The sequence below is a fragment of the Lithobates pipiens genome, unplaced genomic scaffold, assembly GCF_037356315.1.
Source record: "Lithobates pipiens isolate NorthernLeopardFrog02 unplaced genomic scaffold, aLitPip1_a1.2 Scaffold_60, whole genome shotgun sequence".
Taxonomy (NCBI): domain Eukaryota; kingdom Metazoa; phylum Chordata; class Amphibia; order Anura; family Ranidae; genus Lithobates; species Lithobates pipiens.
In genome coordinates this window covers 3,032,990-3,052,745 of record NW_027507882.1, presented here as the reverse complement: position 1 = coordinate 3,052,745, position 19,756 = coordinate 3,032,990, and the positions used below count along the sequence as shown (strand labels likewise).

Below are 19,756 nucleotides of genomic sequence, written 5' to 3'. Positions count from 1 at the left end.
AGGGTGCGTGCATTTTTAAAGTTTGACATGTTTGGTATCTATTTACTTGGCATAACATTATCTTTCACATTGTGCAAAAAAATTGGGCTAATTTTACTGTTTCTTTTTTTTTAATAATGAAAGTGTCCCTTTTCCCAAAAAGTTGCGTTTAAAACACCGCTGCACAAATACCGTGTGACATAAAAGATTGCAACAATCGCCATTTTATTCTCTAGAGTCTCTGCTAAAAAAAAATATATAATGTTTGGGGGTTACAAGTAATTTTCTAGCAAAAAATATGGATTTTAACTTGTAAACACCAAATGCCAAAAATAGGCTTAGCCATGAAAGGGTTAATATCGCTTTAAATTTTACTTGTTAAAAAAGGGTTGGTTGGATATACACTTTTATGACTTGGTTTACAACTATAGGCATGACTAAGTACGGGTGCTGGTTCGGCTTGAGAAAACGCGCATATTTGCAGTTGTGCGGGGATGCTAGTAACAATTAAAGGGATTGTAAAGTGAATTTTTTTTTTTTTAAATAACAAACATGTTATACTTACCTCCACTGTGTAGCTCGTTTTGCACAGAGTGGCCCCAAACCTGCTCTTCTGGGGTCCCTCTGCGGCTGTCTCTGCTTCCTCCTGCAGGTGCTTCTCACGTTCATGCGAGCTCCCTCGCATGGTGAGAAGCATCTGTGGGCGTGCTCCCGTGATACAGCCGGCGGCTATAGCCTCTCGCTGTATCACACGGCCCCGCCCCCGGCGCTCCGCGTCAGTGGATGTGATTGACAGCAGCACGAGCCAATGGCTGCGCTGCTTTCCATCCATCCACTCCAGCCAATCAGCGGCCAGGCTGAACGGTGGAAAGGACGTCGGGGGAGGAGCGCGGGACTTTCGAGGGGTGAGGTAAGTAAAACGGGGGGCCTGGGGGCGCCGGGACTGCATTAAGGAGAAAAAACATTTACCTTTACAACCCCTTTAACGGCACCTCCGTGCATCTGCTGAAGTACCGTATACCCTATATACACTCACCGACCACTTTTAGGTATGGGATACACCTGTTCATTTGCTTGGTAACATAAATTGCTAATCATAAAATCACATGGCAGCAACTCAATGTATTTAGGCATCTAGACACATTGAAGATGACTTGCTGAAGTTCAAACCAAACATCATAATGGGGAAGAAAGGGGATTTAAGTGACTTTGAAGGTGGCATGGCTGTTGGTACCAGACAGACTGGTCTGAGTATTTAAAAAAATGCTTATCTACTGGGATTTTCACACAAAACTATCTCTCGGGTTTATAGAGAGTGGTCTGAAAAAGTGAAAATATCCAGTGTGCGGCAGTTGTGTGGTAAATAATGTTTTGTTGCTGTCAGAGGAGAATGGGCAGACTGGTTCAAGATGATAGAAAGGCAACAGTAACTCAAATAACCACTACAGCAGTAGAAGACCACACCAGGTGCCACTCTTGTCAGCTAAGAACAGGAAACTGAGGCTAAAATTCACAAAGGCTCACCAAAATTGCACAATAGAAAATTGGAAAAATGTTGCCTGGTCTGATGAGACTCAATTTCAGCTGCGACATTCAGATGGTGGGGTCAGAATTTGGTGTAAACAACATGAAAGCATGGATCCATCCTGCCTTGTATCAGCGGTTTAGGCTGGTGGCGTAATGGTGTGGGGGATATTTTCTTGGCATACTTTGGACCCCTTAGTACCAATTAAGCATGGTTTAAACCCCACAGCCTACCTGAGTATTGTCGCTGACCATTTCCATCACTTTATGACTACAGTTTCCCCATCTTTTGATGGCTCCTTCCAGCAGGATAATGCACCATGTCACAAAGCTCCAATCATCTCACCACTGGACAATGAGGTCACTGTACTTCAATGGCCTCCACACTCACCACATCTCATCCAATAGAGAACCATTGGGATGTAGTGGAACGGGAGATTGACATTATGGATGTGCAGCCAACAAATCTGCAGCAAATGCGTGACCCTATAATGTCACTATGGAGCAAAATCTCTGAGGAACGTTTCCAACACCTTGTTGTATCTATTCCATGAAGAATGAAGACAAAAGGGTAAAACTAGCAAGGTTCACCTGATCAAGTGGCTGGTTAGTGTAGGTCTATGTGTGTTGGGAAAATGTATGATTTTGCGCGTGTTCCCATCACACAAAGATCTGGACCTAGCCTTACTGGTTGGTTGGTACACGCTTTGGTATACGCTTTGGTATATATGGTTGGTTGGTATACGCTTTGGTATATATGGTTGGTTGGTATATATGGTTGGTATACGCTTTGGAAAGAGTAGGGAAGGGTTAGCTGGCTGCAGCTTCTAATGCACATTTTGAGAAGCTCACAGTGTGCAGTAAAATTAGAGTAGGCTATTTTTAGTATGGAAAGGAAGACTGGAGTTCTGCTTTCAAGTTCCTCTTCATTTGCAAATATTAGGAGAAGCAACATATTTTTACTTCTTAGAATGTTAGGGTGTGGCCATATGGAGGTGGGTGTGAGCGAGTGAGAGGGAGCGAGAGTGAGTGCCCGTGCTCCCTGCCTCCGCCCTGAGATCCGAGGAATGTTAATCGCCTCCCCCTGTTGTGGCTCCGTGTTGAGCGTCTGGTCCGGGAGAGTGTCTATCATCCTCACTCTCTCTCTGTCTGCCGAGGCTGTCGAATTGTGCCGAGATCTGCCGAGATTATCCGAGTAGGGTCTCGTGGATGGCTCGGGATATCGCAAGACCTCGAGAGGAGACCCGAAGCTGAATGACTCCATCCGACGCTGCACGAGGATATGCAGAGGAGGCTCTGTGACCGACCCGGACCGGGATAAGACTACTGACGGTATCCGGTAGAGTATACCAACCCGGTTAATCAATAGACACCCCTTCTCTGGAACTCTGGGGTATGCTGTATAGCCCAGTGGGCTTGCTGGAAGGCAGTGGAGAAACCGGACAGGATCCGTATGTTTAAAGTTTTAAGGACGGTGATTGCAGGCTTGCTAAAACTAGATAGCACGGAAGCACATTGGCGTCCCCTGTTTTGATGGAAAGCCTGCTTTCCCCCCCCTGTTTCTCGAATTTGTATTGCCAGTCGGTGAGAGTCCAGCTCCATAAAATAATCAGTGTATGACCCCGGCATTGTGTGGTTAATAGACTATCCGATCTCTTTTTTCCAAGTGCCCTTAGTCAAAAGAGGGCTTTTTTGTTGGAAAGACTGGTCTTAGTGAGATACGCTATTATACAACTATCCCCTACTGGCTCATTGTCTTCCTTTTTTTTTTTTTTTTTTATGCAAGTGCCACTATGCTTAGCAAAAGAGCTGTGGAGGACATGCCACATGGGGAGGGGAACCAAAAAACGCGTGCTGCCAAGGAAAAATTAAATCAAGCCTCTGTGGCCTCAAAACTTGAGCGCTTTGCACATGCGACTTCTTCAGGCAGGAAAGTACAACATCAACCGCCAGGCCATCTTAAAATGCAGGGAATACTGGGGGATAGGAGAAGTGCGGGTCATTTGGCACCAGATCCTGGTACCCTACCTCTAGGAGGGGGGGTAGGTGAGCTATCTCAGGAGGAAAACAAGATGACCCAAAGATCTGTAGGGGGCGGTGAACCTACCCTACGAGAGATACTGTCGGCGGTCAATGAGTGCAAGAACTCTATCTCTGGCCTTGATAGTCAATTAAGAAATATCCAAAATGAACTGCACTCTATGAGCCAATTATTAAGCAATACCATCGATAGAACAACTGCCCTAGAGGGAAGATTAAGCATGGTGGAAGATGAGCTATCCCCCCTACAGGAAAAAATAGTCGCACTCCAGAAACAAATCATCGCACAAGCATCCAAAATTGACGACATGGACAATAAGAACCGCAGGAATAATGTGCGATTAATTGGCCTTCCAGAGGGAAGCGAGGGTTCTAGCCCCATAACTTTTCTGGAGAACTGGTTTAAGGAATTACTGGGAGATGTCTCCTTCTCCTCGCACTCTTGCATTGAAAGAGCCCACAGAGTTCCTCTTAGATCTCATCTATCAGAGGGACGCTGCAGGCCAATGATATTGAAATTTATTAATTACAACGATCGAATGATTTTGATGCAGAGAGTTAGGGGATTAGGAGACATCTTCTATAGGGGGACTAGAGTATCATTTTATCCAGATTTTTTATCGGATTTACAGAAACAGAGAGCGGAGTTTATTCCTGTTAAGCGCACCTTGCAAAAGTACAAGATAACTTATGCCTTATTGTACCCAGCCTGACTCCGTGTGTCCGCTCTGGGTTCAACATTATTTTTTAATTCTCCGCTGGAGGTTGTGAACTGGCTGGAGGAACATAAGGGGACTCTTTAGCGGTGCTTAGAGTCGGTCTGTATCAGCTCTTGTATTAGCTTTTGTGGGGGGGGGGGTTTTGCTGCTCAGTTTTGTTTTGCTCTGCTTTGTCCCATGTTACCAATGGTTAATAGGGTGGGGTAGGGAGGGGGACGAGTAGATGGACACAATGAATAGACTAGGGATAGGGGCTAACGTATCACGGGTTATTGAGCACTATAGGGTGAATTATATTGCGTATAAAGCTTATGTAAGATGTGGTCATAGTTGAGGTGAGAAGGTGGGGGCGTGGGGAGGGGGGGGTGCGAGGGGGAATGCAAATTTGTGTATAAATATCACTAGAAACACTTTACTTATGAATTCATGTTAATGAATGGATGGGGAGTTATAACGCCACTGTTTGTTACTTGAGAGAGGTGGGTAAAACGATATAATAAATTGATTAGGGAATGGGTAAGCACTATGGGTCATAGAGTACTACGATATCACATGGCGAATTAAACTTTACACAATTCTATATTAGTTGTGGCAAATGAGGTTCTATAGCTGAGTTGGGAGGGGGCGAGATTTGAGGGGGGGGGGTTGGGGTGGGGGTAGGGGGAGTGGGGATATATATATATTCTGAGGGTATACAATATTATAACCACTGAGTTTATGAAGTCATAGCAGCACCTCCCCTTTTTTTTTTTTCTCTTCCCCTCTTCCCCTCCCTCCCTTTTCTATTCTTTTTATAGAGGGGTATAATTGGTGTTATGGAGGGATTATGATCCCACCTTAGAACTTGTGTTAAATGGGTATGGCAGGACTACTTGGGGGGGCGGTGAGCACGGGTACTCTTGAATGGGGTATGATTATACCGGCTACAATTGAGACCCCTAGGGGTTGCTCTGATGGGCAGGGTTGGGAGGGTGGGGGGAGGGGGGTGAGTCTTCGAACACGTTCTGTGGGTATCGGGGCGGTGACGGGGGTGGCGTTGGGGGGGAGGAAGCGGTTCCCTCCCCCCTCGCCTTCTCCCTTCCCTGGGCATATCAACCGCTGGAGTCGATGGGTAGGTGGAATATAATTTCATGGAATGTGAGGGGCCTGGGAGATCCTAAGAAAAGGGGGTCTGTGATGTTGGAGACGGAGGGAAAGGGACCTGGTTTGCTTTTTTTACAGGAAACCCACCTAACCCCAACTACGGCCCTTCAGCTACATAACCGGAAATTCCAGGCATATTACCATTCCTTCTATTCATCGTACTCTCGCGGCGTGAGTGTGCTAGTTTGGAAGGGTACAGATTTTTTATGCAAAGAGTCTCATATTGATGGGGAGGGGAGATTTGTCTTTTTGCATTGCCTGATTGATGGGCAAGAATATGTCTTAGCCAATATTTATATACCCCCTCTCTTTAAGTTAGAGGTTATGTATAAATTTCTTATGTTTAGTTTGGGTAAATTGGGTGTCCCGTGGATATTTTTAATTTTTAATGAAACTATAGATAAGCGCTTGGACAGATTCCCTTGTCCAGCTGGGAATAGAACAGGTCGACTATATGAATTCTTACTAGAAGTCGGACTAAAGGATATCTGGCGCACGCGACACCCCCAGGATAGGCAGTATTCTTGCTTCTCTAGCACCCACCAGACGCTATCAAGAATAGATATGGGTTTGGGGAACAAAGAGGCATCAGGGTTGGTGGCAGATATAGAATACGGGGTACGTGGGATTTCAGATCATTCCCCTCTAGTTATAACCTTGAATACGGGAGAGAGTGTCCCACTGGGAGAGTGGAGAATAAACCCTGCTTGGTTGGAACGAATTGACAGCTCTAACCTCCTAGTGGATCGGATAGGGGAATTTCTCCAGATTAACAGAGGGACAGCGGCGCCCGGAATAGTTTGGGACTCCCTAAAAGCCTTTCTTAGAGGAATACTCATACAGAAAATTGCAGTAACAAGAAGGGAAGCTCGAGAGCAAGAGAAAGAAATTAGAAATGATGTTATCCAGGCTGAGAGAGCGTTTGTGGAGGACCCATCGCCGGGGAAACAACAGGCCTGAGTGGATAGCCAACAGATATATAAAATGGCACTTTTAAAAAAGGTAGAGAATCAACGTATCTTCCAACGCCAATATTATTTTGGCGAAGGAGAGAGGGTGGGTCGAGTTCTTTCCCTACTAGTTCAATCTAATGGCCCCTCTACAGTAATACAGGCAATTAAAACACAGAATGGTGATCTTGTCTCCAGGCCCCCCGAGATTATGAAGGTACTTAATGACTATTATAGAAACCTATATAAATCAACTACACAGGACCACGAGCGTCTGGCCACTAATTTTTTACATCAAACAGCTATTCCTATGCTTTCAGACCAGGATAAATTGAATCTTGACTTACCACTTACTTTGGAAGAATTAAAAAGTGCGATGACTAGTATGCCCAACTATAAATCCCCTGGCCCTGATGGGCTTCCAATAGAAATTTATAAACGATATAGCGAACAGCTGATGTCGGCACTACTGGAAACGTTAAATCATGCATTAGAAGCGGGAGAGCTCCCCGCTTCAATGCTGGAGGCCAATATCACTCTAATTCTAAAAGAGGGGAAGGATCAACAAGAGGTTTCGTCATATCGGCCGATATCCCTGTTATGTTCAGACGTAAAAATTCTAGCCAAGGTCCTAGCAACTCGTCTAAATAACTATATTCATAAATTAATACATCCAGATCAGTCCGGGTTTATCCCGGGCAGAACAACCAATACTAACATCAGGAGGTTTTTTTTTTAAATCTACAAATACCTAGAGACAATGATGGCCCAGGCGCAATATTAGCTTTAGACGCTACTAAAGCCTTTGATAGCCTGGAGTGGGGTTATCTTTGGGGCGTATTGGAACGCTTTGGCTTTGGCCCCTTATTTATCCAATGGGTAAAGTTACTCTATAGGGGACCTAGGGCAAAGATTAAAATGGGGACCCTATTTTCCGATACATTTCATTTAGAAAGGGGTACGAGGCAGGGGTGCCCGTTGTCTCCCCTCCTGTTCGTGCTGGCTATGGAACCCCTGGCTGTGCTGGCGAGATCGCGCCCGGACATCCAGGGATTCCGGCGCGGACCGGAGGAGGAGAAGATGGCCTTATTTGCAGACGATGTCCTGTTTTTTATTGGTGATACGGGCTCTACTCTGAACAACGTAGTGCAGTTGATGGAGGAATTTGGGCAACAATCAGGTTTGGTCATTAACTGGAGCAAATCAGCCCTTATGCCATTGTCGGGGTCTGGAGACTCAACATCGCCTACAGTTTCGGGATTAGAAGTGGTGCCCAAGCTAAAATACTTGGGTGTCTGGATTTCTAGAGATATAAATCAGTATGTTGAGGAGAACCTGGTACCATTATTGGCGAAATTGAAGCAGAAGGTTAATAACTGGTGTCGTCTCCCCCTGTCCGTGGCGGGACGCTGCAACTTAGTAAAAATGATTTGGCAGCCACAGATTTTATACATTCTCCATAATTCCCCAATCTGGATTAACCAGAAGTGGTTTAACAGATTGGAGATACTGATTTGTGAATTAATATGGAAGAAGAGACAGCCTCGGATTCGGCTGCAGACATTGCAGCTCCCTGCAGAAAAGGGAGGAGTAGCGATACCACATCCAAGAACATACTTTCTGTCAGCCCAGCTCCAGCATTTAACCGGGGCTGGACTTGAAGGGGGTGGTTGTCCAAACCATAAATTGATGATCGACAAAGCATATCATAAAACATTAGCTGAAGTTTTGGAGGCCAACTCATTTGCTTGTAAATGCCCTACTAATGCTCTGGTGAGGAAAGTATGGCAGATAGCCAAGCAACTCCTGGGCTATGAGGGAGTAACTGAGTATACCCCCTTATGGAACAACGGAGAATTGGCTGAATTAAATAGCATAGATAGGTCCCTGGAGTGGGAGAGGAGGGGGATCAGCAGGTTAGTGCATCTCTACCAGGGGAACCTTATGAAATCTTTTGAAGATCTTCGGCAGGAATTTGGTATCTCTAATAAAACGTTTTATATATATCTGCAAGTGAGACATGGGATACAAGCACAGTATGGCACACTTACTATTGAGAGGATGAAGACCCCCCTGCTTCAGGGACTCCTCGATCGAAGACAAACAAAGGGTCAGATTTCTAGGCTATATATAAAACTCAAGGATAAAGTTTTGAAAGGAGAGGGACCCGACAAGAGTAGAAGGGGATGGGTGGCAGACCTGGGACCAATTAGGCAAGAGCAATGGGACGAGACTCTAGCACAGGGGAACCTGGTGTCTATCTCTCCATCGCAGTGCATGTCCCACAAGCTTTTTATATACAGGGCATATTATACCCCTAAAAAAATGTGGAAGATAAGTAGAAAATCTAATGGTGATTGCCCCAGATGTGGGGCACCAGGGGATCTTCTTCATATGGTATGGAAGTGCCCAAAACTGTATCGGTACTGGATAGAAATTGTACATAGAATTAATAGGACTTTTAATACCACCCTGAAACCAGAAGCTAAGACTTGCCTATTAGGGATTATGGAAGGGGGTAGAACTTCTGCTGTAACAAAGATATCCATATTAAGATGCCTGTATCAGGCCAGACGGCTAATTGCGATGAACTGGCAGGCAAAAAGCCCTCCAGTACTACAAGCATGGGTAAATGCCATAAATTCTACAATTTGGTGTGAACGAGCAATGCTTATTAGACAAAATAACCTAAAAAAATTTAAGGCGTTATGGAATCCATGGTTGAGAGATATTGGCTACCCCCTGGATGAGATAGCGGAGGATAAGACTTAACGCGCACTCACTCGGTTTGGGCTTGGTGTGGCTAGGGAGCTTCTTTGATGTTCCTTACTCCTGTCCCCGAAGTGACCTGCCATTCCCCTGCCGGCTAGCCAGAATAGGTCTGGCCGGAGCTAGCAGCACGTGTTCGTAGAATAGGGTTTTGGGGGGGGGGGGGGGAGTTTAGCAGGTGGGTCAGGGACAACTAGTACATCATGTATGAATACGCCTGCGTTGTTAGGTACATTTTTGATGAAAGAATTTGTACTTCTTGTCGTGATATATACTTTTTTTCTATGTTTGGAAAATCACGTTTTATGTAAAAATATCTTTTTCAATCAAAAGCAATTAAAAAAAAAAATAAGAATGTTATTTCAAGATAACGACGTTGTGATTTCTGAGCTTTGAAAAAGCCAAAACCTTGGAAGCGAGAGATTACTCAGAGCAGAGTGCAGGAACATAGTGGTCTGCTGCACTTGTTGGTGGACAGAGAAGATCTCTCTAATCAGCTGAGAGGATGTCAAACTTTCTTATGAAGAATGACATAATGACACAGCTATCATTTATGGTCAGGTCACATGGCACTTCCTGTGCATTTCCTGCCCATTCCCCTGCAGTGTGATTTTTGCCACCCATTCATGTGAATGGGCTGCAAATTGCACCGGAAAGCACAAAAAGTGAAAAACACGCCACACCAAATTGCATTGGTACTGCAGTACTATGCAATCTGTTGCCTGCAAACATACTACATTTGGGGTGCCGTTAACAATGTATTGGCATCCACAGCAGATTACAAAGGCATTGGGTTTTGAATGTACTGTGCAGGAAAGGCGCACGTGACTTGTTATTCTGGCACCGTGCTCTGGGGTACACTGGCCTTTAAAGAGCAATTTTACCACCTTCCTGCTCCCTTTCCCCCCCTCCAACACCTGTATCGTCAGAAGGCTGGTGATCCAGCAGTGTTCTCAACCACTGTGCACTGGCTAGCTGCTGGACTGCAGCTTTGCTCCTCCTGGGCCTTCAGCCAGCTGCAGAACCTCTCACAGTGTTTCCCAGCTCCCATAGTGCCACCCCAATCTCCCTTAATTGCTCACTGTGCTCCCCAGTGCCTCCTGGCCTGCTTTAGAGCCTTCAGCCCCTCAAGGTGTCCCCAACCTCCGAGAGTGTCTCACAGTGCCTCCCAGCGCCTGCAGTGCGCTCCCATCTCCCACATTGCTCCTTTCCAGGAACCTAAGCTCCTAAAAGGTCTATCAGGTCTCCAACATTGCCCCTGCAAAGACTCTAGTTATGCTAACAAAACCTCTGGGGTGCCAAGGTTCACCATCGCTGTCCTAGAGAGATAGACCTGAATACCAATAAATGAATTTGGACTCTTATCTTTTGGTCTGGCACTCCTTCCTTTTATGTAAGAGAGACCTCAGCCCCTTTCTGTAACCCTAATCTCCCTTTGGTGTGCGTTGCTGATGACAGACAATGATATTGTCCAGTGGGCACCCCATTATGTTAGCAGAAAGAAAAAAAATACATCCATAAAAGGAAGGAGTGCCAGACCAAAAGATAAGAGTCCAAATTCATTTATTGGTATTGTTCTAAAAACAGCCAACGTGCTTTGACCCGCTGAAACGCATAGTTTTTTTTTCCCGTACAATATCAATAAATTTATTTGGATTCTTTAATCTTTTATAAATTTATTTGGATTCTTTAATATTTTGGTCTAGTGCTCCTTTCTTTTATGCATGTTTTTTATTTTTTTCAAGCAGAGGTAGTGCGTCAGTCAATAGTAAGGGTTTATTTATAAAAAAAAATAAAAAAATCACTGGATGAATGTCACACACATTCTTGAAAACTGCACAAATTTTGGCTGTAATTTCCATAATATTATTATTATCCCTATAATTGTCAGCTCCATCTAGTGACCAAAAGGTGGCAAGGTGGCATATTTTCCCATGGAAGTATTTTTAGAAAAAGTATACTGTCTTTTGGCCACTAGGTGGTGCACATGGTAATAGGAATTAATCTATTACAGAAATTACGACAGCCTGCACGAATGTGTGTGATATTTGTCCAATGAAGGTTTTCTAATAGACCCCCTTAGTGAATTTAAACCTACTTGGAATAAATCTAGATCTATCAGACAAAAAAGGTAAAAAAAAAAAAAAATCATAATGACACCTTGGTCTTTTTCTGCTGTTGCTCTTCTATGTACAATGCTTTGCATACCACAAAACAGTTAATGTTTAGGTTCTATTTGATTGATGACAGTGATGCAGCATGACCTTGACTTTACTACATAATCTTTGAACCGTGTTAACCCTTTCATATGCAGAAAGATATATTATATAGTATGTGTTAGTATGTGTGTATATATATATATATATATATACTCTCGCAGGCAGTATGAAGCGGTCTCTCTCTCTCTCTCTCTCTCTGTGCAGGCAGTATGAAGCGGTCTCTCTCTGTGCAGGCAGTGTGAAGCGGTCTCTCTCTCTCTCTCTATGCAGGCAGTGTGAAGAGGTCTCTCTCTCTCTATGCAGGCAGCGTGAAGAGGTCTCTCTCTCTCTCTGCAGGAAGCGTGAAGCGGTCTCTCTCTCTCTCTCTCTCTATGCAGGCAGTGTGAAGAGGTCTCTCTCTCTCTCTGCAGGAAGCGTGAAGCGGTCTCTCTCTCTCTCTCTCTCTCTCTCTCTCTCTCTCTCTCTCTCTCTCTCTCTCTCTCTCTCTCTCTCTCTCTCTCTCTCTCTCTCTCTCTCTCTCTATCTCTATCTCTATATATATATATATATATATATATATATATATATATATATATATATATATATATATATATACACCATAAATGTATTAATTATAAACATACATATGAAATATATATATATATATATATATATATATATATATATATCACACAGACATACATATATACACACACATTATCTCAAAAAAGTGAGTAACACCCCTCACATTTTTGTCTTTCATGTGACAACACTGAAGAAATGACACTTGTCTACAATATAAAGTAGTGAGTGTACAGCTTATATAACAGTGTAAATTTGCTGTCCCCTCCAAAATAACTCAACATACAGGCATTCATGTCTAAACCGCTGGCAACAAAAGTCAGTACACCCCCAAGTGAAAATGTCCAAATTGGGCACAATTAGCCATTTTCCCTCCCCGGTGTCATGTGACACGTTAGTGTTACAAGGTCTCAGGTGTGAATATGGAGCAGGTGTGTTAAATTTGGTGTTATCGCTCTCACTCTCTCAGACTGGTCACTAGAAGTTCAACGTGGCACCTCATGGAAAAGAACTTTCTGAGTATCTGAAAAAAAAAGAATTGTTGCCCTACATAAAGATGGTCTAGGCCAGTGATGGCGAACCTTGGCACCCCAGATGTTTTGGAACTACATTTCCCATGATGCTCGTCTACACTGCAGAGTGCATGAGCATCATGGGAAATGACGCCAAGGTTCAACATCACTGGCCTAGGCTATTAGAAGATTGGCAAGACCCTGAAAGTGAGCTGCAGCACGGTGGCTAAGCGTAAATATATACGCTTATATACCGTATATAACGTATATATATATATATATATATATATATATACACACATAATATATATATATATATATATATATATATATATATATATATATATATATATATATATATATATATATATATATATATATATATATATATATATATATATATATATATATATATAGCGATATAACAGGACAGGTTCCACTCAGAACAGGCCTTGCCATGGTCGACCAAAGAAGTTGAGTGCACGTGCTCAGCATCATATCCAGAGGTTGTCTTTGGGAAATAGACGTATGAGTGCTGCCAGCATTGCTGTAGAGGTTGAAGGGGTGGGGGGTCAGCCTGTCAGTGCTCAGACCATACGCCGCACACTGCATCAGATTAGTCTGCATGGCTGTCGTCCCAGAAGGAAGCCTCTTCTAAAGATCATGCACAAGAAAGTCCGCAAACAGTTTGCTGAAGATAAGCAGACTAAGGACATGGATTACTGGAACCATGTCCTGCGATCTGATGAGACCAAGATAAAATTATTTGGTTCAGATGGTGTAAAGCACGTGTGGTGACAACCAGGTGAGGAGTACAAAGACAAGTGTGTCTTGTCTACAGTCAAGCATGGTGGTGGGAAAGTCATGGTCTGGGGCTGCATGGAACTGGGGAGCTACAGTTCATTGAGGGAACCATGAATGTCAACATATACTGTGACATACTGAAGCAGAGCATGATCCTCTTCCTTTGGAGATGGCCACAGGGCAGTATTCCAACATAACAACTCCAAATACACCTCCAAGATGACCATTGCCTTGCTAAAGAAGCTGAGGGTAAAGGTGATGGACTGGCCAAGCATGTCTCCAGACCTAAACCCTATTGAGCATCTGTGGGGCATTCTCAAACGGAAGGTGGAGGAGCGCAAGGTCTCTAACATCCACCAGCTCCGTGATGTCGTCATGGAGGAGTGGAAGAGGACTCCAGTGGCAACCTGTGAAGCTCTGGTGAACTCCATGCCCAAGATAGTTAAGGCAGTGCTGGAAAATAATGGTGGCCACACAAAATATTGACACTTTGGGCCCAATTTGGACATTTTCACTTAGGGGCTTACTCACTTTTGTTGCCAGCGGTTTAGACATTAATGGCTGTGTGTTGAGTTATTTTGAGGGGACAGCAAATTTACATTGTTATACAAGCTGTACACTCACTACTTTACATTGTAGCAAAGTGTAATTTCTTTAGTGGTGTCACATGAAAAGATAGAATAAAATATTTACAAAAATGTGAGGGGTGTACTCACTTTTGTGAGATACTGGGGGTTATTTACGAAAGGCAACTCCACTTTGCACTGCTCTAAATCTAAGGGATACATCTGAAATGAGGGGAAGCTCTGCTGATTTTATCATCCAATCATGTACAAGATTAAATGCTGTGTTTTATTTTCCTCGCAATGTCCCCCTCGGATCTACAGTGGCTTTACTTCCAAGTGCACTTTCAGTGTAAAGTGGATTTTCCTTTAGTGAATAACCCCCACTGTGTCTTAGTCTGTAGTATTCAATATTGACTTGACCCCCCCCCCCCCCCCCTTTGCAGCTAGAACAGCTTCAACTCTTCTGGGAAGGCCGTCTACAAGGTTTAGGAGTGTGTCTATGGGAACGTTTGACCATTCTTCCAGAAACGCATTTGTGAGGTTAGTCACTGATATGGAAGGCCTGGCTCGCAGTCTCTGCTCTAATTTATCCCAAAGGTGTTCTATCAGGTTGAAGTCAGGCCAGTCAAGTTCCTCCACCCCAAACTCGCCCATCCATGTGTCCACTCCGTGATGATGTCCTGTTAGTGATGAAACGCGTAGGGAGGGGGATTGACGCACTGACGTCACCGCTCATGCAGATGTCCCGGAAGTATTGGGCGTTTATCGAGTCCAGCCGGCTCAATTGATATTAGCTGTTTTACATTGGCTTGATGTAAGTGCGCAATCTGTTTTTTTTTTTATTATTAAACTTTATGGTTTTACACTATGGCAAGTTCTATTTTTTATATATGCTGACGTTTTGGATCTGTGCTTGGTTTGAACTGGGGGAGGCTGATCACATTATTCCACTGTTCCAAGAACCCAGGCTGGGGGAGATAGCCATCTGTGCTTTTTGGTTCTCTGTAACAAGGAACCATTAGCTTCTGGTAAGCGGCAGTGTGTACTGTGGTGGAGGCGTTCACAACTCTCACTTTTTGGATTTATTTCACCGTTTTCTTCACCGTGGGAACTACCACTACTACCTCTTTTTGGAATGTTTTTTCTATTGACTTTTCAGCACATGGATTAATTATGATTTAAGTTGATGGATGCATTTATTTAATTCCCTCACTTGGAATTTATCGTTTACACATATTTGGGTGTTTGTGTTCAGATTAGATATTTGGGTTTATATTTATATGTGTATGAATTTTTTGCACATTTTTACACGTTCATTTGTATAATTTTCCTTTGCAATATTTGGGAAATGATTTATTAATTATTATTTTTTTTTGCACTTTTTCTTCTTTAATATTGGGGAGAGTATCCATATATGAATCGCTTTTTGCACACCTTTCAGTATTGGGAGATTATTATTAATTAATTTTTTCGGTTTTTTACAGTTTTCATGTTTAAAGTATTTGTTTATTGATATAATACCTCATCACATTTTTTAGAACAGCCCACTTTCTTTCTTTTTTTCTTGTCCGTGAATGTAGTATAACATTTGGGCATTGCTGCTTGTTTTTGTTTTTCTCGATTTGGTAAGCGCAGTTTTTCCTTTTTCTATATGTGTTTATGGACCTTGCTACCGTGCTTTGTGCACTGGTCCAAATCATTTGGTGGAGGGGGGATTATGGTGTGGGGATATTTTTCAGGGGTTGGTCTTGGCCCCTTCCAGTGAAGTGAACTCTTAAGGTGTCAGCATACCAAGACATTTTGGACAATTTCATGCTCCGAACTTTGTGGGAACAGTTTGGGGATGGCCCCATTCCTGTTCCAACATGACTGCCCACCAGTGCACAAAGCAAGGTCCATAAAGACATGGATGAGCAATTTTGAGGTGGAGGAACTTGACTGGCCTGTACAGAGTCCTGTTCTTAACCCGATAGAACACCTTGCTCAACCCACCTAGAACATCAGTGCCCAACATTGTCGCTTATCAGTGCCCATTAATGCAGCCTATCAGTGCACATCAGTGAAGGAGAAAAATTACCTGTTTGCAAAATTTTATACCCCGTACATGGACACCCTCCTGGCATTTGAAGTCTGCGCTATAGCTGTCCTTTGACTATAGCGCGGATGTCAAGTGGTTACATTTTTTTTTTTTTATATTAGCAAAGGGTTACAAAACACAAAGCATCAAACAAAACACAATTTTTTTTAATAACCCAACTCTTTGAATTTAGCGCTGCTTTATTATTTAAATGATCGGCTTTTATTTATGTAAAACCTTTATCACAAAAAAAAAGCTGTAACTGATTATAAAGTGTAAGCTGGAGTTTGGCTTCAGTTTATTCGTGTTTTTAAATCTGCTAATTCATCTAGCACTCCCCTCCCCCAGACTGACAATGCTATTGTCTGCTGTGCCCCCTGTGCTCATTCCTCCAGAGTGGGGGCGCTCTAATACAGAAGGTGTGTTACTGGCCAATTCTCCAGGTGAAAACAGAGGGGGAAAAAGTCTAAAAAAAGAAAACGAATGCAGCCGCCACATCTAATGATTGGTAATCCGCAATATATTCCATCTTTGGTGTTTGGTTTAATACCACCTTAACTTGATTTAGCTTGTCCCATTGGAGTTTTGGCAACAAAAAAAATCCAAAAAATAAACAGGTGATACTGCCGCCTCCAGAATAGGCTGGTAGAAACTGCCACTTATTTGACCCTTGCCTTAGGGATCATTCCAACTTGCGGCAGCCCTTGCCACCCCTCTGAAATGCAATCCATGGTGGTCTATGCATTAGTACAAGAAAAAAAGCGTTATATTCTGGGATGAATATTTCTGAATTTCTCTTACCCCGAGCTGGATTTGACGTCTAGGCGTCTGGCAGAGGATGAGAAGCTTCTGATGTAGTTAGTAGACAATTTCCACAAAGTGGAATAATTCCTAGGACACACCTTGACGTGAAGACCACCAAGGAGCATCCGTAGAAGTTTCGGAGTGTGGCAAGCCATGTTCTGCAATCAGAAGCTCCAGATACACGGTTAGCTTTGTGTCTGCAACTAAATGGAATTCAAGATATAAGGAGAGCAAGCCCTATGAAAACAGAATCGTCCCACTGCAACCCGCCCACACTCACCAATATCTATGCAAATCACCCTGAGAAGACACAGCCAGACCCTGACTTTTCAACTTTGGTTGGAACTGAATATGTTTTATATACGTAAGCTGCAACAAATTATACTTTTGCTTTGGTGTAGCTTGCTAGCTGTTTATTGCTACTGAGTTCATTTATATTATTATTTTGAGGAGAGTTTTACAAAAAAATACTTAAAAAATGTAATAAAAAAAGCAGGCTGCAGAATAAGAGACTTAAAGTGGTTGTAAACCCTTACAAACCACTTTGACCTACAGGTAAGCCTAGATTAAGGCTTACCTGTAGGTCCAAGAAATATCTCCTAAACCTATATGGTTTAGGAGATATTTGCCCGAAGACAGGCACCGCTGCGCCGTAGACAGCGGCACGCAGGCGCACTGAGCGCGGCATTTCCAACAACGGAGCTGTTGAACGTGCGCATGCGCGGGAGTGACGTCATCGCGGCTCCGCCGAATGACAGCGGCGGAGCTGCGAGACCCCACCGAAAAGATGGATGCGCCGGACTACAGGGGACAGCGGTGACATCGCTGGCTCCTGTGTCAGGTAAGTGACACATAATGGGCTACTATGCGATGCATAGTAGTCCATTATGCTTTGCCTTTGCAGGGAATTAAAGAGGAAGTAAACCCATCAGGGTTTACTTCCTCTTTAATAGTTACATAGTTCTGGTTGAAAAAAGACACTGGTTGATCCAGTTCAACAAAAAAAAAACAACATACTTGGTTCTTTAGCAGGATGTGAATGCAAACTTCTTTGTCTTTAAAAACTATGCACATCCAGTTCCGGAAACAAGGGAATTAATCCTGCATTCTTTGTATATTTATTTATAATTATGTTTAATTTGTATGTAGCACCGTGGCCCTGTGAGATAAGACATTTCGTTCCACTGTATGTTCTTACATGTTGCAGAATGACAATAAAGCTTGACTTGACTTGACTTACAGTATGTCATCCCCACTTTGAGACTATAACCTTATTGAACACCTTGGGATGAATTAAAATACCAACTGTTGCCAGGTATAATCATCCAACCTCCATACCTGACCTCAACCTTATCAAACACCTTGTGATGAACTGAAATGCCAACTGTTTCTAGGTTTCGTCATCCAACCACAGTACCTGACTTGACAAGTGCTCTTTTGGCTGCGTGGGCACCAATTTTCCAAAACACTCCTAAACTTTGTGGAAAGTCTTCCTAGAAGACCAACCTTCAGTGCTTGACCTCAACCTTATTGAACAAAATGGGATGAACTGAAGTGCAACTGTTGTCTTTATTGAAGGCAACCTCAGCATCTGACCTTAACTTTATTGAGCATTCCAGGATTAATTGAAATGCCAACTGTTGGCAGGTCTTCTCATCCAACCTCAGAACCTAACACCCAACTTTTTTGAACACCTCGCAATGACTTGAAAAGCCAACTGTTGTCAGGTCTTCTCATCCAACCTCAGTACCTGACTTCACAAGTGCTCTTTTGGCTGAGTAGGCACCAATTTCCCCAGATACTCCTAAACTTTGTGGAAAATCTTTCTAGATAACCAACCTCAGTACCTCACCTCAGCCTTATCGAACACCTTGGGATGAACTGAAATGCCAACCAGGTCTTCTCATCCAACCTCCGTACCTAAACTCAACCTTATCAAACATCCCAGGATGAATTCAAATGCCAACAGTTGCCAGGTCTTCTCATCTAATCTCAGCACCTGTACTGAACCTCAACAAACATTCCAGGATGAATTCAAATGCCAACTGTTTTCAGGTCTTTTCATCCATCCTCAGTACCTGACTTCACGAGCGCTCTTTTGACTGAGTAGGGACCAATTTCCCCAGACACTCCTAAACTTTGTGGAAAATATATCTTGAAGACCAACCTCAGTACCACACCTCAACCTTATCGAACACCTTGGGATGAATTGAAATGCCAATTGTTTCCAGGTCTTCTCATCCAACCTCTGTACCTGAACTTAACCTCATCAAACATCCCAGGATGTTGGTCTCCTAGGAAGACTTTCCACAAAGTTTAAAAGTTTTGGGGGAAAGCGGTGCCTACTCAGCCAAAAGAGCGTTTGTGAAGTCAGGGACTGAGGTTGGATGAGAAGAACTGGGAACAGCTGGTAATTCATCCTGTGGTGTTTGATAAGGTTGAAGTCAGGTAGTGATGGTAATTCCAATAGTTCCAATGTCGTCCCCACTTTGAGACTATAATTACCTCCAGTCTTCTAGGAAGACTGTCCACAAAGGAGTGTTTGGGAAAATTGGTGCCCACTCAGACAAAAAAAGCACTTGACAGGTCAGTTACTGAGGTTAGAGTAAAAGACCTGGAAACAGTTGGCATTTCAATTTATTCCAGGGTGTTCGGTAAGGTTGATGTCAGGTACTGAGGTTGGATATGAATGCCTGGCAAAAATTGGCATTTCAATTCATCCTGAAGTGTTTAATAAGGTGGATGTCAGGTGCTTAGGTTGCCTGCCATAAAGGCAAGAGCTGCCACTTCGGTTCATCCCAAAGCGTTTCATAAGGTTGAGGTCTGGTACTAAGGTTGGAGGTTTAAACCTGGTAAAAGTTGGTATTTCAATTCATCCTGAGGTGTTTGATAAGGTTGGGGTCAGGTACTGAGGTTGGATGAGAAAATCTAACAACAGTTTGCATTTCAATTCATCCCAAGCTGATCAATAAGGTAGAGGTAAGGTAATGAGATTGGATAATTAGACCTTGCAACAGTTGGCATTTCAATTCATCCCGAAGTGTTCGATAAGGTTGTGGTTAGGTACTGTGGTTGGATGAGAAGACCTG

General features: G+C 43.3%; 1 protein-coding gene across 1 annotated transcript in view; it reads right to left on the bottom strand.

The window, feature by feature from the left end:
* Positions 1 to 16,881, bottom strand: part of LOC143958281 (adrenodoxin-like) — a 126,669-nt gene extending 109,788 nt beyond the window's left edge. Inside the window, exon 1 of the mRNA XM_077467804.1 lies at positions 16,665 to 16,881. Coding sequence (XP_077323930.1) covers positions 16,665 to 16,822 — 158 coding nt within the window. The 5' untranslated portion in view covers positions 16,823 to 16,881. The remainder of the gene's footprint in view (positions 1 to 16,664) is intronic.
* Between the last annotated feature and the right edge of the window lie 2,875 nt (positions 16,882 to 19,756).